Genomic DNA, 19683 nt, shown 5'->3' with positions numbered 1-19683 from the left:
CCCGCCCACCGCGCGCGCGCCGCCGCGGAGCATGCCGGGCCCGGCCACCACGGCCGCGCCGAATCCAACGCGCCCGTGGATCTGCACGCTGATTGGCTGTCCGGCGCCATCGCCCCGCCTTCCAGTCCCGAGCGACAGGCTCTGGGGCCAATCGGGTGGCGCGGCGGACCGGCTGTCTCGCTTGCCGTCCGGTGGGCGCCGCGGCGGTTCTGGAAGGATCCCGGGAGCAGGTCCCGGCCGGGCGCGGGTGAGATGTCGGGGCTGCTCCACACGACGCTGAGCGGGCTCAACAGCGACTCCTACTGCGAGATCAGCCAGTACCGCGACCAGCACTTCCGGGTACGGCTGGGTCGGTGGGGCGGCGAGGCCCGAGGCGGTAGGGTCCGGTCCGGTCCGGCCGGGCCGGGGAGGGGAGCAGCGCCTGACGGGGAGGGCTGTTACCGGGACAAGGCCGCGCGAGGAGCCGGCGAGTGGGAGGGCACTGTATTTCCGGGGTGGCGGGAGGTGCCCGCCGAGGCCTGGCGCCGGGAGCGGGGCGTGCTGCTCACCCCGCTGTGTGCTCCCCTCTGCCCTCAGGGTAGCAGGCAGCTGCAGGAGAAATCCCTGAAAATTTCCTCTACGCTGTATGTTGGCAACCTGTCCTTCTACACCACCGAGGAGCAGATCCAGGAGCTCTTCTCCAAGTGCGGAGACGTCAAGAGGATTGTCATGGGGCTGGACAAGATCAAGAAAACCCCCTGTGGCTTCTGCTTTGTCGAGTATCCTTTCTGGTTCCCTGCTACTGTCAGCCTGTGTGTGGTTGCCACGTTTAGTTCCTCTCTGCACAGCAAGCTTTGCTGTGCTGCTGTGGAAAACCTGTAAAGGAATGGTAGTCAAGTGCTTTCTGGTGGAGACTTCCCTCCCAACCTTGCTACTTCACCACCACCACCTTAATTGAGAGGCAGACTGTAGAGCAGTGCCATAGGTGAAAAGTGCTACCACTGCTGTACCTTCTGGAGGTGGCAGAGAGCTCCTTTAACTTGTTCATTTCTTTAGTGATTTTAGGGTCAAAAGGAGAACTGTTACAATCATCAGTCTGAGCTCTTGCGTGGCCAGAGCATGTGTTCCGTTTCTCACCTTAGCTTTACACCTAAATGAAGTAGCAGAATAAGCTATGGCAGTATTCCCAAGCACAGGGTACGTGCTTGTACAAGTTGTACCGTGAGCTGTCTTTGCAAAGCCTGCCCCTCATGTTCAAATTCAGTCAAGTTTTGCATAGTGTAAAAAGGCATATTACAGATTTCTTGCCCTTAGCAAGGCCTTAACGTGTTTCTTTCACCTACTTGTGAAATAAGTGATCCAAAGCTTCTTGTCTGTGCAGGTAGTAACAACGTTTATGTGTGGGAGCTGTTTTTAACTTGGGATTTATATAAGCTCAGGTTTTGGTCCCATAGAGAAGAGTAGAAAAGGCTGGAAGACAGGGGTTTTCAGCTTCTCAAATATAATAGTTCTCTTTTTTATATTCCCTGTACCCAACAAAATAGCACGCTTAGTTCTTATAGTATGCTTCAGATACTACACGAGAGCGGACGCTGAACACGCAATGCGATTTATCAATGGCACACGACTAGATGACCGCATCATTCGAACTGACTGGGATGCAGGATTTAAGGAGGGGCGACAGTATGGAAGAGGAAAGACAGGAGGACAGGTAAAGGCAACACCAGTTCATGCCTTGAATTTGATCCCCATAAGACTGTACTGCTTTGCTAGTTTTGTCTCACGCAGAGCAATGTGTAAAGTTCACCTGCTCGCAGGTTGTTCTGGTAACTGATGCCTGGTGTTAAAAGCTAGATATAGAACTGATTAGGACTCTAAAACTTTCTGCAAATGCAAGCAGAATGTTCCGTAATCCCAGCTAGTACTCTTAAAACGTTGCAGAATTTGCTTGGAGGGGAACAGCATAGCTGCTAGGTCAATCTCATAACACAGCAGTTTGCCCCAGTGCAAACATAAGGTTTCTTTGCAGATTTCCAGGGTGGAGGGAAGAAAATGTTCTGGAGGCCAAGCCTGGCAATTCTGAAAGCTGGACTGCAAAGCTGAATGAAAATATTTTGGGGTCTTTCCTTCTTGTCTAAAAAGATGTCAGCCATCAGATATATCCTCATTTGTCATTTTCACCACTATTGCCAAACTTTTTGGTGGATTATTTGATGAGATTTCAAACGAGTCAAAGTGCTTCTAGCCTGAACTTCAGTTCTCCACTAGCTGAGCAAGGAGGGGATGATGGTTCTGAAGTCTAGCAGGAGACAGGCAGTGCAGGTTACTAATATCTGTGTTCTTGCTGTGCCCCAGGTGCGAGACGAGTACCGGACAGACTATGATGTGGGAAGAGGTGGCTTTGGCAAGATCATTCAGATGCAGAAGGCGAATCATCAGCCTGCGATCTATTAATTGCCTCGTGGGTCCTAGCTCGTAGAGGGCTCTGTCCTTCCAGAGCTAGCCCTGTTGTCACATTTTGGATTGGGGTAGGGAGCGAGATCCAAGTTCCAGCAAAAGGTGACCCTCCTTAGACTGTGGATATACATGTATTCATTCCCCCTTTCTTCTGGGCTAGAGAGGATGTTCTGTGCTGATACAGGGCAACAAGAGAAAAACAATGGACAGCTCTGCAGGATTCTGGGTGAGAAGAAATGCAGCATGTCACACACACCTTGTGCAATGACATACTCTTCACGTTGCCACTAAGCAGGTGGCTTCCTCCAAGCTGTGACTGCAGCCGTGGTGGCTTTCAAGTGGAACTTCTTAAAAGCTTACCACCATCAGAACCCTCCAGGTGCCTGGGCACCTTGTGGGGATACACAAGAGATTCAGGTTTCCAATTTACAACCTCATCTGCTTACAAGGCAGTATCCATGTTTGGATGAGAGAAGTGGAACAAGGTCTTTTTGTCCACTTGGAGGTGTTTGTCTGCACGTTCTAGCCCTTGGGTTGGTCAGGGCCTGCAGAGCATTTCTCTTTATGATGCCCCCAGTGCTGCCTGGCTTTTCAGATCCTCACTGTTCGGCGTGATTTTGTTAAAAGTTTCTTTTAATTTTTTAAATAAACAATTGTATTGGGTCTGGCTGAGACTGAGTTAATATTCCCCTAGCAGCCCTTATGCTGTGCTTTGTATTGGTTGCTGGAAAGGTGTTGGTAACACACCCTGTGTTTTGGCTGTTCCTGAGCAGTGTTTGCACAGCATCAAGGCTGTCTCGTTTCCCCCTTCACCCAGTAGGCTGGGGGTGGGCTAGATCTTAGGAGGGGATGTAACCAGGACAGCTGACCCAAACTGACCAAAGGGGTATTCCATACCAGATGACGTCTGCTCAGCAACAAAAGCTAAGACAAAGGGGTGGGGGGCAGTGTTCATGGTTACATTTGTCTTCTGGAGCAACCACTATGCCTACTGAAGCCCAACTTCCTGGGAAGTGGCTGGACATCTTTTGTTTTCCTTTGCTTCCACTCATGGCCTTGCTTTTGCTTTGTTAAACTGCCTTTATTTTGATCCTTATTTCTCCTCTGTCCTGCTGAGGAGTGGAGGAATAGAGCAGCTTGGTGGGCACCTGGCATCCAGCCAAGGTCAACCCCCTGCAGTCCTTTCTGGTGCACAACACGGGGCCTGAGACAACAGCAGTTTTATATTAAGCATGCTATAGCTGTAGTAGTCAAGTAGCAAGTTTCTGTGCAGGTTATGGAGCTTTTTTGGCTGCAGTGCTTATCTCTTTATTTTGCTGAGCTTGGGAACATGCTAGTACAAACTGGCTGTTTGCTTTGCCCTGGTGTTGATGGCCTTGCTGTATTGGGGGAGCTATCTTGTGGAAAATATGAGGGAATACATCTCCCTACCTGGGATTAATGTGGGTGGTTTTATTATACAAGCTCCTGAAGTCCTTGTTCACCCTTATGTGAGCTGTTTAATACTACTAATTAACCTGGCTGGCATATTATGGGATTTGTGGAATCTGGTGTCATCCTGGTGTAAGAGAAGACAGCTTTTGGGTGAGGCGATACTTAAATGCACCCTGAGGCAGCTGGTCCCTGGGTGGCAGGGTGTGTGGAAGCATTTGGGCAGATGCCTAGGGTGGTTATCACCTCCCAGAGCCCAGGACTTCCTGAACAGGCAAGTAACCTTGTCAGACTGATGTGCTGCCTGATAAAAGGGTGTCTTGTCTACCCCAGTGAAAACCTGCAGCTTCTAGCACTGTACTGGGGCTCGGCCTGTGCCCATCGAGCCACACTTCAGTACTATCAGAGGATTGGTTAAGGCAGAGACCCAAATCACCTGTGAGAATACCTTGACTGAGACCAGGGTGCAAACTATATATGAGGACATGATAGCAGTTACAGGGAACTAAACAACTACAGTAGTTGCTCCAGTAGTGAAAGAAATGGGACAAAGAGCTCAACAAATCCATATCATTGATTAGTAAGGGAAAAGGAAGAAGAGGAAGGGTTTCATCAAGAAGCTGATTCTTAAAGAAATTGGAGAAAAGAGTGAGAGAATTCAGACAAGAAGCAGAAACTACCAGGTCTCTGCCCTCATCAGAACTTTGAGACATGCAGCAAGATTACAGCCACAAGCCAGGTGAGTAGATTGCAGCCTGACTGCTCCGATGCTGGGATAATGGGGCTGACAGTCAGTGACTGGAAGGTAGGGAAGCTCAAGAGCTGGGTTCCCTTGCTAGAAACCAGGGAATTGAGGGAGGAATTGGAAAACATGCAGCAATTTACAATCTCTGGAGACAGCTCCTCTCAAGTGTGAGGGCAAGATATACATTCAAGGAAGATCTTGTCAACTCCCAAGGGAAGTGGACTACCACAGATGAAAGCATCCTCTACCTGAGAGAATTAGTGGTGCTCAAGTCATCTACAGTGATCTAGACAATGATGAGGTCTCCAGAGATCCTGAGGAAGTCCTGTGCTCACAGGCCATGTGGAGGAAGGTGATTCAAAGTGCCCCAGCGTCATATTCTAGCAGTTTGGCAATGATGTTTTGCCCGGATATGGATACACCAACTGTGGAAAGAGTGTTTCCTTGGCTCCAGAACTTTGAAGAAAATCTCTGTCCCTCCTCATCCCTATAGACCAGCACCTTGGTTGTCAGGGGCACCCCAAGAATTCAGTCTCCTCCTGCCCCAGTCAGAGGGACAGGGAGCCCCAGGCACATGCCATGTGGTGCATTCTGGTTCTCCCTGTGTGACCAGGGGGAGGACATTAAATGGGATGGTGAACCCACCTTTAAGCTGGAAGCTCTGTACACAAACAGAGAGAGAAGACATCTGCTAAGAAGGGGCCACTCAAGAAGGCTGTCGGCTTTGTTGCTGTAGAGACACAAGAAGGCAGACCTAGAAGGACTGAGATCACCTCCTTGATCCTGGTGAGGGGACCTCTGGTCTGGCACTGAAAGGGTCAGACAGTGAATACTCTGACCAGAAACAGAAATAGAGTGTCCCTGCCTTCAACCAGGAGGAGGAAAGGGACAACCAGGTATACTGGACTGTGTGGATTCAGTGGCCCGGCACATCAGACCCACAGAAGTATGAGGCTTTGGCAGACACTGGTGCACAGTGTACACTGCTGCCATCAGGGTATGGGGACACAGAACCCATCTCTGGAGTGATGGGAGGATGCCAAGCATTGTCTGTGCTGGAGGCTGAGGTGAGGTTAAGAGGGGACAAGTGACAAAAGCCTGCCACTGTGACTGGCCCAGAGGCCCCTCGTATCCTTGGCATAGACTACCTCAGGAGAGGGTATTTCAAGAACCCAAGAGGGTACCAGCGAGCTTTTTATGTAGCCAATGTAAATGCAGAGAAGATTTCTTCACAGCTTTCTACCCTGCCTTGCTTCTCAGAAGGTCCCTTCGTTGTGGGATTGCTTTGAGTTAAAGAACAGCTGGTGCCAACTGCTTGCAGGATGGTGTACCAGTGGCAATATCACACAAACCAAGACTTCTTTGGTGTGGAGGGATAGAGCAGCTTGGTGGGCACCTGGCATCCAGCCAAGATAAACTCCTACAATAGTGACTCCTGTATCTGTTGCAGTTTGTGCATCAAAATCACTTGCTCTATGCCATGAACTGGGGGGCAAAAACTCCTGTTGGTGCTCTCACTTGCAAACACAGAGATGGACACTAAAAGGGGTATGAGTCTTGCCGTGATTCTCTTGGCTTCTGTCTTGGCACTGGCTTTTCTTCCTCTTCTGTTTTGCAATAGCTGAAGGCAGATGTCAGAAGGAAGTTGCTTATAAATTGTACATCTGCTCTGAATAAGGCAAGTCCTTATGTTTCACATCAGCAGGTTCTAGGAGAACTTTCCCTATCCTGTCACCTATTCCACAATCAGGGAAGTTTATAAAGCAAAACAAAGGCCCAACGTGCACTTCAGAGAGGAAGGAACCTGGAACTCCTTTCCCTGTGTTTATGACAGGTGTTCTTCCCGTTTTAAGAATAGCATGGCTGACACCTGTTCTTAGGGTCTGAACAAGGAACCAGAGGAGATGAAAACCTTTTCTGATCTGTCCCCAAGAACCTCTCAGCTAGGGCAGGTAATTCCATTAAACAAGTTAAATTTTGTAAATGGGTTTGTGTTATGTAAATAATAGCAGCTGCTTCCTGCCCAGAAATGTGTAATCATTTTTCATGCATTATCTCATCCAATATAATAGTAACTGTTGCACACCCATCTGCAGACCAGGCATACAATTTAAATTAGTTTAATACTCACATTACCCCCAAGTCTCGATAACTGAGTGGGGGGGGGTGGTGCGCGCTACATTCAGTTTGTTGAAATGTCTCCTGCCTGTTTGTTTTGCAAGTCAGGTTGCTGCGCCTGTACAGCTGTCACAGGTCTTGAAGGAACTGCATGTTTAGCCTGCAGCAGGTTTAAGCAATGACAGCATTGAGAAGCCTGTGATGCGGGCTGCCCCTCAGATGCAGTGAAAAAGAGCAGGACATTGACTTAGGTGTGAAAAATACAAGCAATCAACTGTCCAGCCTGGCAAAGCAGCATCAGCGTGGGGTCCCTCATGGAGAATATGAGTTATGGAGCGAATAATTGCCTGGGAAAACACAGCAGGAAAACAGGAAATCTTAAGGAAGATGGGGAGAGGTATCAGCCATGAAACTCTAGGATTAGCAAAAGAATCTCTTGGGTACGAGGTAGGGAAACGTAAGGCAAGCTTTCAGTTTGCTCCTGGAACAGCCTGGTGTGGCCTGTTAGACAGATCAGGCCTATGTATGTGACAGAACATGCAGAAATCTGTTCAGCCAGATGCCTGGGTTGTTTTATGACTGCAGAAGGCATCAGTCCTTACTTTTGCAAGATACTGTGATTTCAGCTCAACACAGATTTCCCTGTTCCACTCACTTCAGTCTGGAGGAAGAGTTGGGACTTCAGCAAGTCCCAAACCAAGGCTAGCAATCTATGCAGCCTTTCTCTTTCAACATAACCTTTGCAAAGAGATTTGCGCTGACTTTTATTCAAATACATGCATTTGCCTAAAAGAATCCACCTCAAACACTACAGCTGCAGTAAATGCCAAGATTCCTTCCTTCTACAGTAATCCTAGACAGAACCAAAGAGAGATAAGAAAGTTTGCAAATCAGTGGGTTCTCCCAGTTCTCAGGCCGTGCTGCCACATGTAGGTACCCACGTGCCACCATGCTGCATCCCTCAGAAGAGGTGTCCTTGCCAAGAGCATTCCCAAGCACGGTGGTTGCCAGGGTCCCAGAGCAGACTCTCCTGTCCTGGCCAGGCTCCTGGCTGTGTCACACTCTGTGCCCAGAAGACTCAAGCTCCAAGGCTGCCTTTCAGACACCTTTCATCAGCACAAAAAGGTCCCATTAGGAGAGAAAACCCTTTGTTCTCACATTGCTTGGGCAGTGCCAAACTGGGCAGTGCAGCCAACAGACCGAGACACCAGATGAGACCCAAGAGAAACTGGGTACAGCTTAGCAGCAAGCATGTGGCTGCCTCTCCAAGTCGTGAGAAGTTAACGTGCTGGAAGCAGAGGCCACTTCCCCAGGCCAACAGACAAACTTTTTCTGCAAAGAACCCTGATGCTGAATTAATGCCAGCATCAACCAGAGGCGCTTAAACCACCCTCAGGCTTTCTGGGGAATCAGGACTTGGAATCCCATCCGTTTCTGGTGATCTGTGGAGACCCTCTTCCTTCCTCCACGATAAAGAACAGAACAAAGTGGAGCAGTTTTGCCAGGAAACACTGCTCTTGCTCAGGCTCCTTGGCCATGCTCTCACTCAGGAACACCACATCAAATCCATCTGCACTGGGGAGGGGAAGAGACAGGATGAGGTTCTTATTCAGTGTGACAGCTTTTAGAGTCCCCTTTGATCCAGTAACAAATCTGAGCAAACTTTAGAGCAATCAGGTAAATAGCATCATTATAGTTGTGGTGCTCCCCAGCCACTTCCAGCCACTGGTGCCCTGAGAAGACCCTGATCACCTTCCCATTTGTGTCATACAGGGTCCCACACTTTGCCATACACCCCAGAGCTGGATGCACCAGGCATGGCATCACAGTGCTGGCAGATGATGTGGACTGTCTCATCCTTCACCCCATAGAAGCAGTAGATCAGCTCACCTGGCCTGTTGCTGTCAAACCTTGGGAAAAGAATCTTCTTCCAAGCCATCTCCACTGCTGGAGCTGCCATCAGCCTGATGTGTGAGCACCAGTGTGCCCAGCGCATCACCAGCCTCCCTCTCCCATTGCCTGCACCCTGCACCTGTGTCAGGAAACCCACCTTGATCTTCTTGGCCCCCTTCACTTAGTCTTTGCTGTCATGAATGCAGTGGGCAGCAGTGAGGATGTGCTGCTTGGACACCAGCACACCCGTGCAGCCCATGGAGACCTTGACAGTGGCAGAGAAGGGGTAGTTCATCAGGAAGTGGTTCCCACTGATGAAAAACCACCTGTCCGTGCCATAAATCTGCTGCTTGCATCACACACACCACCTGTGCCTTCTCCTCTCCATACCACTTGCACTGGGACTCACTTCCACTGTCGTGAGGATGCGGGTGCCATTGGGGCGGGTGACACTGTGCGGGTGACACTGTCTCATAACCGTACTCCTGGAAGTCCTGAGGGGCCAAGGTGGCCTCCTGCTCAGCACGGGCATTGTTGCGGGGTGTTGTCTGCTCTGGGACAGGCTGTGACAAGAACCGCCCTTTGGCTAGTTGGAACGTGGGCTGGGAAACAAGAGTGTGAACCAGGTCACCAGCTGCAGCACTGGGAAGAAAGGAGAGCAAGAGAGGAGCAAGCACCTGGCAGCAAGTCATCACGCCAGACATACAAAGGCAAAGCAAGGAGAGCGTTAAGCCTGCATGATTGGAGAGCTGACCACCTGCTGCGGCTCAGGGCTGGGAGGATTATCGGATGCATGCTGCCTTCTGCCAGCTACTGGGTCCTGCGTGCTTAAGCTGTTACCGCAGAAAGCAGAAGGGTTGGGACCTGCCTGGAGCAGGGTGAGTAAGGAGAGATAGGAATCTCACCCGGCACCAGCTTTGATCTCCTGGAGCTCTTCTGGACGGTGAGGCCCTGCAGCACAACCGCTGCAGAAATATCACGAGCTCATGAGTTTTCTCTGTCGCGCCATAACCCCATCTGCCTCGGGGTGGATTTCCTGGATTCCAGGCCTTGTGTCTTGCGGATGGATGCATCCCACCCGGCAGCCACTTGGCTCCCCTCCACCAGCTGGTCATCTGCAGGGGGGAAGATCTAATTGTACCTGCTTGTGAGTCCTAGAGGGGAGAAGGCTGAACATTAGTTCCTCACATTGAAGTATTTGGTGTCACAGAACAGTGCAGACTAGCCAGCCTATTTTAACTCCCAAACGGATCATGGTACCAAATTTAAAATTTAATCTGCTGCTACATCTCCACATGCCAGGGCCACCCCTGTTCTGGCAGGGGAGCAGTGCAGGCTCTGCAGTGCCAGCTCTTCCTCCAACAGCTCAGCAGCACAGCCCTCCGTCTCCATCCTGCCCCCAGCCTGCGTACTCGCTCAGGCTCCTCTTGGCAGCACCCCCAGAGGCTCTTCCTTGGCAAGCAGCTGGTGTGCAGAGAGAGCTGCTCTGACACCTGCACCAAGAAAGCCCCATGTCCCCCAAGGGCAGCCTGGGTCTGCACCAGACACATGGCACTGCATGGGGTTATGAAAGGCACAGGGGACAGGGTGGAGCCAGGCAGGGAGGGAGGCTGAGAGCCTCTTGCTATCTGCACCCTCCACACCCTGGCCCACCAGCGCTGTGCCCACAGCCAGAGCACGTTGCCTTCAGCCAGTGGCCGCAGTCCGGTCTCCACTGCAATGCTGCCCCAGCTGCCTGCCCCCTCAGTACAGCTTGAGCTAAACACATCCAGAGCCAACAACCCTCCAGCTCCCCTCTAAATGCAGGGGGGTGGCGACAGGGAGATCACGCCCTCGCTGTAGCTCCCAGGGGAGCCTGGGCTGAGTGCTGCCTCCAGCGCTACAGCCAGCAAGATAGCACTGAAAACAGGAGGCATCCCTGCCTCCCGTGCTCCTGCCCACGCTTGTGCCCGGTCTGCCCAACACCCAGGCACAGGCAGGGAAGCAGCTTCAGGCTTGTCTAGTTCCCTCCAGGACTCTGCCAGCCTCTCTGCTGGGGCTGGAGCCACCCCGGAGATGCCCACGGCCAGGCAGCAGGCAGGAACGCAGCATGTGCTGCAAATCTGGGTGGAAACTCCCCGGCTGATGGGGCAAACCACAGGCAGCTGTGTGCAGGGCTGGGGACCAAGCCTCTCAGCAGCAAAGCCAGGTTCTGCTTTTTGCTGCGTTTTCTCAAACCAGGAAATGGCCCTTTCCAGACTGGTATGGGAGTAAAAAGCCCACCCTGCAGCCCCCAACAACTGACAGCCTTCACCCAGGAATATTCTTCCCTCCCAGCCCCTCTCTGCACAATTAAGCCCTGGGTTGCTATCAGAGCATCTCAGCGGGCCACACACAGCAGTTAGAGCAGTGGGAGCAGCACAGGCAGCTCCTTTGTGCCAACAACATGCTGGGGTTCTGGCTGGGTGTTATTTACCCACCAATTCTTGCACGAAGACGTGCAGCAGTGCCAGCAGAGCCTGGGAAAAGCAGAGACACTGCCTGGTGGAGGATGCGGTGCCATCCCTGGCAGCTCTGCTAGCCTGGATGGAGCAGAAGGAGGCAGTGGATAGATAGAGGCAGGATCCCCCCAGAGTGGATGCCAAGAACTGGCGTGGCCTCTCCAGGCAGGCAGAGAAGGGCAGGGCATCCAGCATGGGGCTCAGGGGTGGACAGGGCTGCTGCACTCCTGCCAGCACCTGTGCCATGACAAGATGGCGCTGACCCACCCCCCCTGCACTGGCACGGACTGATGGCTGCCAGACAGTTGCTTACCTGCCAGGCTGGGAGCTGCCCAGGGCTTCCATCACCCCACTCCATGTCCAAAGCTCTGCCAGTCCCAATGGGTGCCCAGGATGGGACACCAGTGCTCAGTGGGATGGCCTGGAGCCAGGCACAGGCATGTCTGTGGGCACAAACAGACCCACACATGGCCATGGACGTGCACACGTGCATGGGGACACAGGCACAAAGGCACAGGGGTCTGCAGCAGTGCTGAGCTAGAGGTGAGGGCTGCAGCCCTATCACAGGCCCTAGTGGTTTGGGCAACAGCACCTGAACCCGAGTGCTGGGGGGACTGCGGGCTCAGGGCTCAGCAGGGCCCCCATGTGCTGCCCCCAGCCAGGGTGGTGGGACCCAGCATGGCACACCAAGGAGAGCTGGAAGCACCTACAAGGAGTCAGTGCCAGGAGTCAGCTGTGTTTTTGGGCTGGAGCCTGAGGTTCTGGCAGGGCACAGCAGCTGGGGGCAGGCGGTGCCCAGTGTGGGGCCAGAGCAGGCGCTGAAGCCCTTTCACTCCAGGCACAGCCCTGGGGCAGGGCTCGCGGTGCCAGCCCAGGGGTCAAGCAGAGCTGATGGTGTGGATCCCTTGCCACTGACCGTGCAGTGACCCTGTTCCACTGCCAGTAAACAGGGAGATGCCAAACCCATGCAAGATCCATCTGCCCTAAATTAGTTTATTTTGCAGAATAATCTGACTGGTCTGATTTAGACCAGACCAGAATCTAGGAAATCACCATTCTCACATGGATGCAGCCCAGCTCCTGGCTACACTTCCTCTGCAGGCCGTTGCTGGAGCCTCCAGGAGATACTTCCAAGGTCTTCACTGCAGCTGCTGCCCTGGGACCCGGTGACACACCCCCAGGCAGCACAGGGACTGCAGGATGAGGCCACGGCAGGCTGGCATCCTGCCCACAGGTACCAGCAATGCTGGGGCAAGCTGGCCTGGAGCACTGCACCCCAAGGGACAGTGCAAGGGCCAGGCGGCAGGTTTTGGGTCGGTTTTGGGCAGGGCACTCACTCTGCAGAGCCAGCTGTGGCCAAGCTCTGCTCTGCACTGGCACCAGCCTGGCACACGGCCCAGTAGCACATGGGGTCCTGCCCAGGGGTCAGTGACCACAGAGCATGAACACAAGATGCAACAGAAGCAACAGATCCAAGCACTTAAACATCATTTACTTTAATAAGTATAAAAATTGACATTAAAATTAACAATTGTACAAAAGCATACAATGTTGGACAGCAGTACAGCTATACTGTGGACATCTTCACAGACACCTGAGCTAGCTGTTCACACCAAGCAGCATGACCAGGGCAGCACAGGGCTCAGTGTGGGATGCAAATCCACAAGCTTCGGCCAGCTGAGCCCTGTGCTGCCAGGGAATACCGAATTGTTGGCAGTACCAGAATGAGCCATACCAAGCCTCTTTGCACGGCTCCAGCCATGGTTGTCATTTAAACACCCAGCACTTGGAAAGCACAGAGAGGAGGTGGTGACCACAGCCGCATGGACAGATGGAACAAATACAGCTGCACCATCACGTGGGGCCTCCCGTGTGCAGGGAAAGCAGCATTTCTGATAGCAGCTTCCACAGCAGCAGGGCAATGACAGTGTCCTGCCCCTTGGCGGGGTTGGGGGAACGGCAGAGACCAGCCCCCAGCCACCAGCACTCCCACCTGGCCTGGGGACTCTGTGAACTCTGTTCTGCAAGGGGACAGGGCAGCCCACTCCGCGGTCCTGACTCTGGGACTCATTCCCCTCAGGAGATGGGATGAATGTATGATGTGGATCACGATCTGGTCCTCAAGTAGGAATACTGACAGAGGTCCACGGAGTGCCGGTGCCTGATCCCTCAGACTGCAGCAGCCTCAGAGCTGAGGTCCAGTTCAGGGTGGCACAGAGGCTTTTCTACTGTGGCACAGGGTTCCTCTGCATTTTTCCCTTCCACGCTGTTCCGAATCCCATAGCCAAAGTAAATCATAAAACCTACAGGACAGTTTCCACAATGAAGTGTGCAGCAGCAGGCTGCCAGTGTAACAGACCTGCAGGGGACACCCTGCAGACACCACGCTCCCTTCCGCAGGACACCTACCCATAACCATCCAGATGGCAAACCACCCCCAGGTGCTGGCACTCAGCTGTACCATCAGCAGGATGTTAATGAACAGGCTGAAGATCGGCAGAAATGGGAGGAAAGGTACCTGTAAGGGACAAGAGACACCATGTCAGCTGTGCCTTGAGGGGTTCACCCAGGCTTGAGGATGCTCCTGGCCACAGAGGGATCCTATCTCTGGCACAGCCCAGAGAGCACCCAGGCACTGCCATGCTGGGGACCACACCTCAGAGAGCTACATCACAGAGGCCTGCACTTTCCTGGGTGGTGACTGCCCAGCACTGAGCCCTGGCAGACCCTGCAATGGCCCAGACCCTGCCAGGGGTCCATGGGGGTGCAGATGCCAAGCTGCTGTGGGCTGCACTCACTTTGAAGTTCAATCGCACGTTGCTCTGTGGCTGCCTCCAAATGATGATGGTGGAAATGAGCAGAACTACGAGGAGCAGCACCAGGAGCATGATCCAGATGACACTGGCATCCTTCAGCGCGGTCATCTCAAGGGTCAGGACCACACAGATAACTGTGATCAGTGTGGCTGCAAGAGAGGGGGCAGTTGAGGGGCTGCATGGCACATGGCCTCCCTGGGACCCCAAGCCTCACCAATGGCTGGGCTGAGGCACCAACTCCTCCCGGTCAGGTATGGGTCCAGCATGTGCTGTCTCCAACACCCACACCAAAGCCTTAGGAAAGCACTTTTCCAGGCGGAATTTTCCAGCCTGGCAAGCTGATGGGAGCCTGCACTCAGCTGGGCTCAAACCCAGCTCTGATGCTTACCCAGACCTGGCCAAGCCACCCCATTCTGGCCACGCAATGAAGCCACTGATGAACAGATCAAACCTCACTGGGTAAGCCTGAGCCCTCTCAGGGGGCTAGGGACCACCTTGCTGAGTGGCCAGCCTGGGCCAGGCTCGTCACAGGAAGCTCCCATGACCACCCACACATGCTTGCCTTAGTGCCCACATCCTCCATCAGCCCCCGTGTGCCCCAAACCCCAGCCATGCCTGGTGCCTGGCACACTGCTCAGGGCAGAGCAGGCCAGTACAGGCCACTGGCACTGCCAAAAGCAGGTGACAGCCTGTGCTGCCCGGATCCTCTCCTCTGCCCGGCGTGCCCACCATCCCTTCCCAGCTCTGCCAAGACACACCAAGATGCTCTGGCCCCTGGCAGGAGGGGACATCAGCCACCAGCTCCTGCTCACTCACCAATGACTGAGACACAGATGTAGACGATGCGCCCTGAGAGTGCAGTGGGGGTGTCCGTGGGTGGGTTGAAGAGCATCTGCAGGGCACTGGTAGCAGTGATGGTTGGGTTCGTGATCACCCTCTCCTCCTCGTTTCCATTCAGCTCCAGCATTTCCATGGCCTTTGGGGAGTTCAGCTGCCCAGGCTGGTACCTGAGCAGATGGGACAAGCTGCAGCGGAGCCCGAGGAACTTCCCAGCCCAGGGGGATAGTTGGCGGCACCCTCATACCCCTCCCACTCCTCCAGCCCCATGTGCTGCTCTGGCAGCAGCCCCACAACAGCCACCCCACAGATGTGCCCAGAGACACCACGCAGGCTCTTGTGAGCAGCCTCCATCTCAGAGGCTTGATGCTTCCCCAGGCTGCATCCCCCCAGGAAAAAACTTTGACCATGAGCCCCAGGCTTGACACAAGCCACATCTGCCCTGGGCATCGCTACACAAGAAGCACCCACCGGAGGATGAGCACACACACCGCCACCAGGGAGTAAGCCAGCAGTGTGCCGATCGACATGAGGTCCACCAGGTCCTTCAGGTCAAACAGGAAAGCCATCACCGCTGCAATGAGGACATGAAGCATGAGCACAGCTCTGGATCATCGTGGGGCTGAGTGTGAGGCAGCAGCTGGGAGCCTTACCCGCAAGGAACCCTGAGACGATGGTGGCTGATAGAGGGGTCTTGGTGCGGTTGTTGATGCTGGAGAGGAACTTGAAGAGCAGTCCATCCTCTGCCATGGCATAGATCACACGGGGCATGGGGAACATGGACCCCAACAAGCTGCATGGGGAGAGGTGGCTCAGGGAAGCTGTTGACACCCCCCACCCAGACAGGGAGGGGACCAGCTCAGTGCTGGGAGCAGGACACCAGACGGATGGGGCAAACCCCCAGCCCAGCTGGGATGCATGCTGCTGCTCCCCATGCTGTGCCAGGCCATGCCAGGGATGGAGCCAGTCCTACCTGGTGGAGAGGGCACACAGCGAGCCGACGGCAACAGCATAGCGGGCAGGCTCCCAGCCCACTGCTTTGAAAGCCTCAGGCAGAGGGCTTTCCTTGTTCAGGAGGAAGTAGGGCACCATGAGAGTCAGGGCCGCAGAGACCCCAAAATAAGCCACGAAGCAGATGAGGAGGGACACAATGATGCCAATTGGGATTGAGCGCTGTGGGTTCCTGGCTTCCTCCCCTGTGCAGAGATAAGAGGTAGTGTCCATCCCCACTCTGCGTCTATGCCCGCACCACGGGGACAAGTTACAGCAGGGACATTCTGTGGCAGCGTGGGGCTGGGCAGCAGCAGGCAGGGGCTGTTAGAGAGGAGGGGTCCCTTGCCATGCTGCTGTGCTGGCAGAGGCTTTGGCACTGCAGAGAGCAGAGGTGTGCGGCTGCAGTCCTGGCTTCCAGGCACGGGGCTGCCCGGCAGCTGGGCTTGTAGACCCCACAGCCATGCCAGCCCTCTGCCCCCACCAGCAGCTCCCACTCCCCAGATCTCGCTGAATGCACATCATCCGTGTGCATGGGCACAGCGATGCAGCCACCATGCCCTCTGCCACCCAGCCTTTGCAAAGGTGTGCTCCCCCGTTGCACCACACTCCCTGGCAAGGGGCTCGGCAGCCAGTGTAGGAGGGAAGGAGGCAGCTGCTGGGCAGCCCCTGAGGGCCAGGAGCCACAGGCAGGGAGGTCAGGCAGAACAGCCTGTACCAGCCACCCGCTAAGTAGATTCCTAGAGGAATGAGAGGAAATTAAGAGGGCTCCCTGCGCTCCAGAGAGCAGCGGTTCTGCATAAACTCAATCATTTAGAAAAACGTTGCTTGAGGCTGGATAATAACCAGGAGGCACTAGCAATTCCCAGCACTGTCACAGCTTCAACTCAGCAGCAGAAATGCTTCCCGCTGCCCCAGGAGCTGCCTGCACAGGCAGAGTGCAGCCCCACTCCCACCACGAGGTGCGGGGACCCCTTATTCCTGGGGCAGGGCAGACTGTGAGCCCTTTAGTACTGGTCTAGCTGGGGACAGAGCTACTGCAGGGAAACCTCCCAGGAGCGGTGGGATGGGCTGTTTCCCACGCCATGGAGCATCCTCCCCGGCGGGTCCCACCCGGCTGGGCTGGGGAAGTACCCACACCACCCTCACCCAGGGTGGTACCTGTGGTGGCAATACAGTCAAAGCCCACAAAGGCATAGAAACAGGTGGCAGCGCCCGTCAGGATCCCTTCCAGTCCAAAGGGGACAAACCCGCCAGAGCCAAAGTCTTTTTTCCTGGAAAGGAGGGAGGAGAGCAGCTGCCACGGGGTGCATGGACAGCAGGGCTGGTGCCAGCCCTGTGCTGGATCCTGGCCTGGCACGGTTGCTCTCCTTACTCGACGTCATTCAGCGGGTCCAGGTACGAGAGGTTGCTGTAGTCCTCTTCCGAGAGCTGCCAGTTCTTGATGTCTCCCTTCACGAAGCCGGCGATGATGACAAAGCCGAGCACCACCAGGTTCACCGCCGTGAAGATTTTGTTCACAAGGGCAGATTCACTGACACCGAAGGCCAGTAGCACTACAGGGACGGGAGGAGTGAGTGGGGACCTGCTGAGCTCCCACACCACCACCCGCTGTGCCACAGAGCTGCTCCTACGCACTCACCAGTGAGCAGCCCGATCAGGATCACAGCAAAGAAGTCCGGGTGCTTGGCCAGCACCCCCGGCAGGTTCAGTGAGGTCTTGTCCATGAAGAAGGTGGAGATGTGGTTGCCAATGATGTTGTCGAATGCTGCGCTCCAGGCTCGAGCCACGCTGGCCGTGCCTGGTTGATGGCAAATCTGAGCATCAGTCCAAGACCAGGGCAGAGCAGCACCAGCCATCCCCACTCCAGTACCCACCTCCCTGCTGATGCCACCCCACACCCTGCTCCTGCAGCACCACATACTGCCCTCATAAACCACCCCTACTGCTACTGCAGTGCTGAAAGGAGCCCAGGCACACATGCCAGCACCCTGCCAGGCCCCGTACCTATCACATAAGAGAGAATGAGGTTCCAGCCAGTTGTGAAAGCCCAGATTTCACCAACAGTGACGTAGCTGTAGAGGTAGGCGGAGCCAGTCTTGGGGACGCGGGCCCCAAACTCTGCATAGCAGAGTCCAGCCAGTACCGATGAGAAAGCAGCTACCAGGAAGCAGAGGACGATGGAAGGACCAGCCATCTCCTTGGCCACCTCCCCTGCCAGCACGTACACACCAGCCCCCAGCGTGCTGCCCACCCCCAGGGCTATGAGGTCCAGAGTGGAGAGGCAGCGAGCAAAACGTGTGTCCTCAGAGCTCAAATCCACCACGCGCCGGCGAATCAGCTTCTTCCCAAAGCTGGCCATTTTTCCCCCAAACATCTTGTCCTCTTGTGGGTGGTGCTCAGTTACTCAAAACCCCTGCAAGAGAAGGGACCACAGGAGCGTGAAGCTCAATGTCCTGCAGGCAGCAGGACCCACACTGCATGCAGCAGGGCAGGCAGTGATGCCCACAGGAGCTGTGCCTGCTCCCAGCCACCCCATCAGCACCAAAACCCCACCACACTGATGGGGCAGAGACCATGGTGGCTCCCTCCAAGGCACCATGGGGCTGCACGTACCCCACCTGCACAGCCCCTACGCCCGGAGAGAGCCAGGGGTGAATCCAGAGAGTCTGTGGTGGGAGATCATTGCACAAGCTCTGTGTGGTCCCCACCACGGGGCCCCTGGGCACGTCCCAGAGCTTCCCCACTGTCTCCCAGCAACTCCCCACTGATTTGGCAGCCTGGAGATCCCTCGGCCCAAACTTGACTGCTGGCGCATCCCTCCGGCCTGGTGTGTGGGTGTGTGCAGGGCGATGGCAGGGAGACAAAGCATTCCTCCAGTGAGAGGATTTGGCAGGCTAGGCTGACTCACTGGGACACAGCCATTTCTCCTTTGCTCCTAGCATCTGCACTTAAACCCTCGGTAGGGATGTGTGGCCAGACACAGAGCGCAGGCCCCAGCACACATCCCTCATGTGCTGACGGCACTTGCCAAGCAGCCCACGGGCTCCACAGGCTGCAATTGCCCTAAACACGTGACACTCCCACTCCCCTTGCTCACAGCAGCCACCCATCCCCAAAAACCTCTGGGAGACAAACACCCTGTGGAGCAGGCAGCCGGCACAGGGTGAGAGGAGCCACAGGGAAAGAAGGTCCTCATGCCCATGGCTAGTGGCTGGCACCCTGTGACCAGTACCTTCCCCCCACCAGCTTCTCCCTTCATTGGGAACCGAAACACGCTCCAGCCTGGCACCCGGGGCAGCACCAATGCCACACTGTATGGATCAGCATAAGTATACATGAGGATAACTTTGTGACCCTTTTCCACTGAGGGGGATTACCAGGGTTGCAGTGGCAGCCACCAGCTTGGCTGCTTTCCCCATAACCAGCAAACCAGCCCATTACTGGAGAATCCTCCCCCTGAGCTGGCATGTGCCACATCTAGCCTCGGCCCAAGGAGCCATCCCAGCCCAGGGCTGCCTCTGGGCCAGGTTTCAAGGGAACAACAAGTGTCCCAGCACTGGCACGCTCCCCAGCCACTGTCCAGACAGCTTTAGCTGCCTTCCCAGTGCTGCTTGATTGCTCCAATAATTTCTGATGCCCAACACCAGCTCAGGAAACTGCTCTGAGCTGGCAGAAGAAACATGCTCATTGCCAGAGAAGCACAAAAAAGAAAGCCCAAGTGCACAGAGCAGGAACATGTGGGACAGCCGCCCCCTCTGCATGCCCATGGGCCCTGCTGTGCCCAGTGAAGGGACCCATGTTCAGCACCCAGACCCTCACCAGCCCCTAGCAGAGCCAGCCTAGGATCGGCTGGCGGATGGGCTGGCTCCGGGGAGGTTCATCCCACGGCCAGAGAGGTGTCGGAGAGGTGTCTTGCTGAATGCCACGCTGTGAC

General features: G+C 54.8%; 2 protein-coding genes across 2 annotated transcripts; one reads left to right on the top strand and one right to left on the bottom strand.

The window, feature by feature from the left end:
- The first annotated feature begins 143 nt into the window (after window positions 1–143).
- On the top strand, window positions 144–3103 carry LOC113480224 (nuclear cap-binding protein subunit 2). The gene is made up of 4 exons (XM_026848846.1): window positions 144–339; window positions 577–758; window positions 1552–1690; window positions 2335–3103. Exons 1-4 carry the CDS (start codon window positions 253–255, stop codon window positions 2431–2433), a joined length of 507 nt encoding a protein of 168 aa, XP_026704647.1. The 5' UTR covers window positions 144–252; the 3' UTR covers window positions 2434–3103.
- A 9271-nt stretch (window positions 3104–12374) lies between these two features.
- Window positions 12375–19683, bottom strand: SLC7A3 (solute carrier family 7 member 3). The gene is made up of 12 exons (XM_026848554.1): window positions 19569–19683; window positions 17754–18162; window positions 17389–17547; window positions 17122–17302; window positions 16908–17020; window positions 15730–15952; window positions 15410–15549; window positions 15228–15330; window positions 14736–14926; window positions 13902–14068; window positions 13513–13621; window positions 12375–13406 (listed from the first exon to the last, which is right to left on the bottom strand). The coding sequence occupies exons 2-12, from the start codon at window positions 18121–18123 to the stop codon at window positions 13273–13275; spliced, it is 1890 nt and encodes a 629-aa protein (XP_026704355.1). The 5' UTR covers window positions 18124–18162; window positions 19569–19683; the 3' UTR covers window positions 12375–13272.

Source organism: Athene cunicularia (assembly GCF_003259725.1).
Source record: "Athene cunicularia isolate RWA chromosome 4 unlocalized genomic scaffold, athCun1 chr4_part3, whole genome shotgun sequence".
Classification (NCBI taxonomy): Eukaryota; Metazoa; Chordata; class Aves; order Strigiformes; family Strigidae; genus Athene; species Athene cunicularia.
Note: the sequence above shows the minus strand (reverse complement) of the source record. Positions and strands in the feature narration are given on the sequence as shown.

What these genes read in the sequence shown, in the direction of transcription:
- LOC113480224 (XM_026848846.1), top strand. Translation starts at nt 253, where the DNA reads ATGTCGGGGCTGCTCCACACGACGCTGAGCGGGCTCAACAGCGACTCC. An exon ending in TGTGGCTTCTGCTTTGTCGA is followed by an intron (nt 759 to 1,551) that starts GTATCCTTTCTG and finishes AGTATGCTTCAG; the next exon opens with ATACTACACGAGAGCGGACG. An exon ending in GAGGAAAGACAGGAGGACAG is followed by an intron (nt 1,691 to 2,334) that starts GTAAAGGCAACA and finishes GCTGTGCCCCAG; the next exon opens with GTGCGAGACGAGTACCGGAC.
- SLC7A3 (XM_026848554.1), bottom strand. Translation starts at nt 18,123, where the DNA reads ATGTTTGGGGGAAAAATGGCCAGCTTTGGGAAGAAGCTGATTCGCCGG. An exon ending in TGACTGTATTGCCACCACAG is followed by an intron (nt 15,953 to 16,907) that starts GTACCACCCTGG and finishes ATCTCTGCACAG; the next exon opens with GGGAGGAAGCCAGGAACCCA. An exon ending in ACGTGCGATTGAACTTCAAA is followed by an intron (nt 13,622 to 13,901) that starts GTGAGTGCAGCC and finishes TGTCCCTTACAG; the next exon opens with GTACCTTTCCTCCCATTTCT.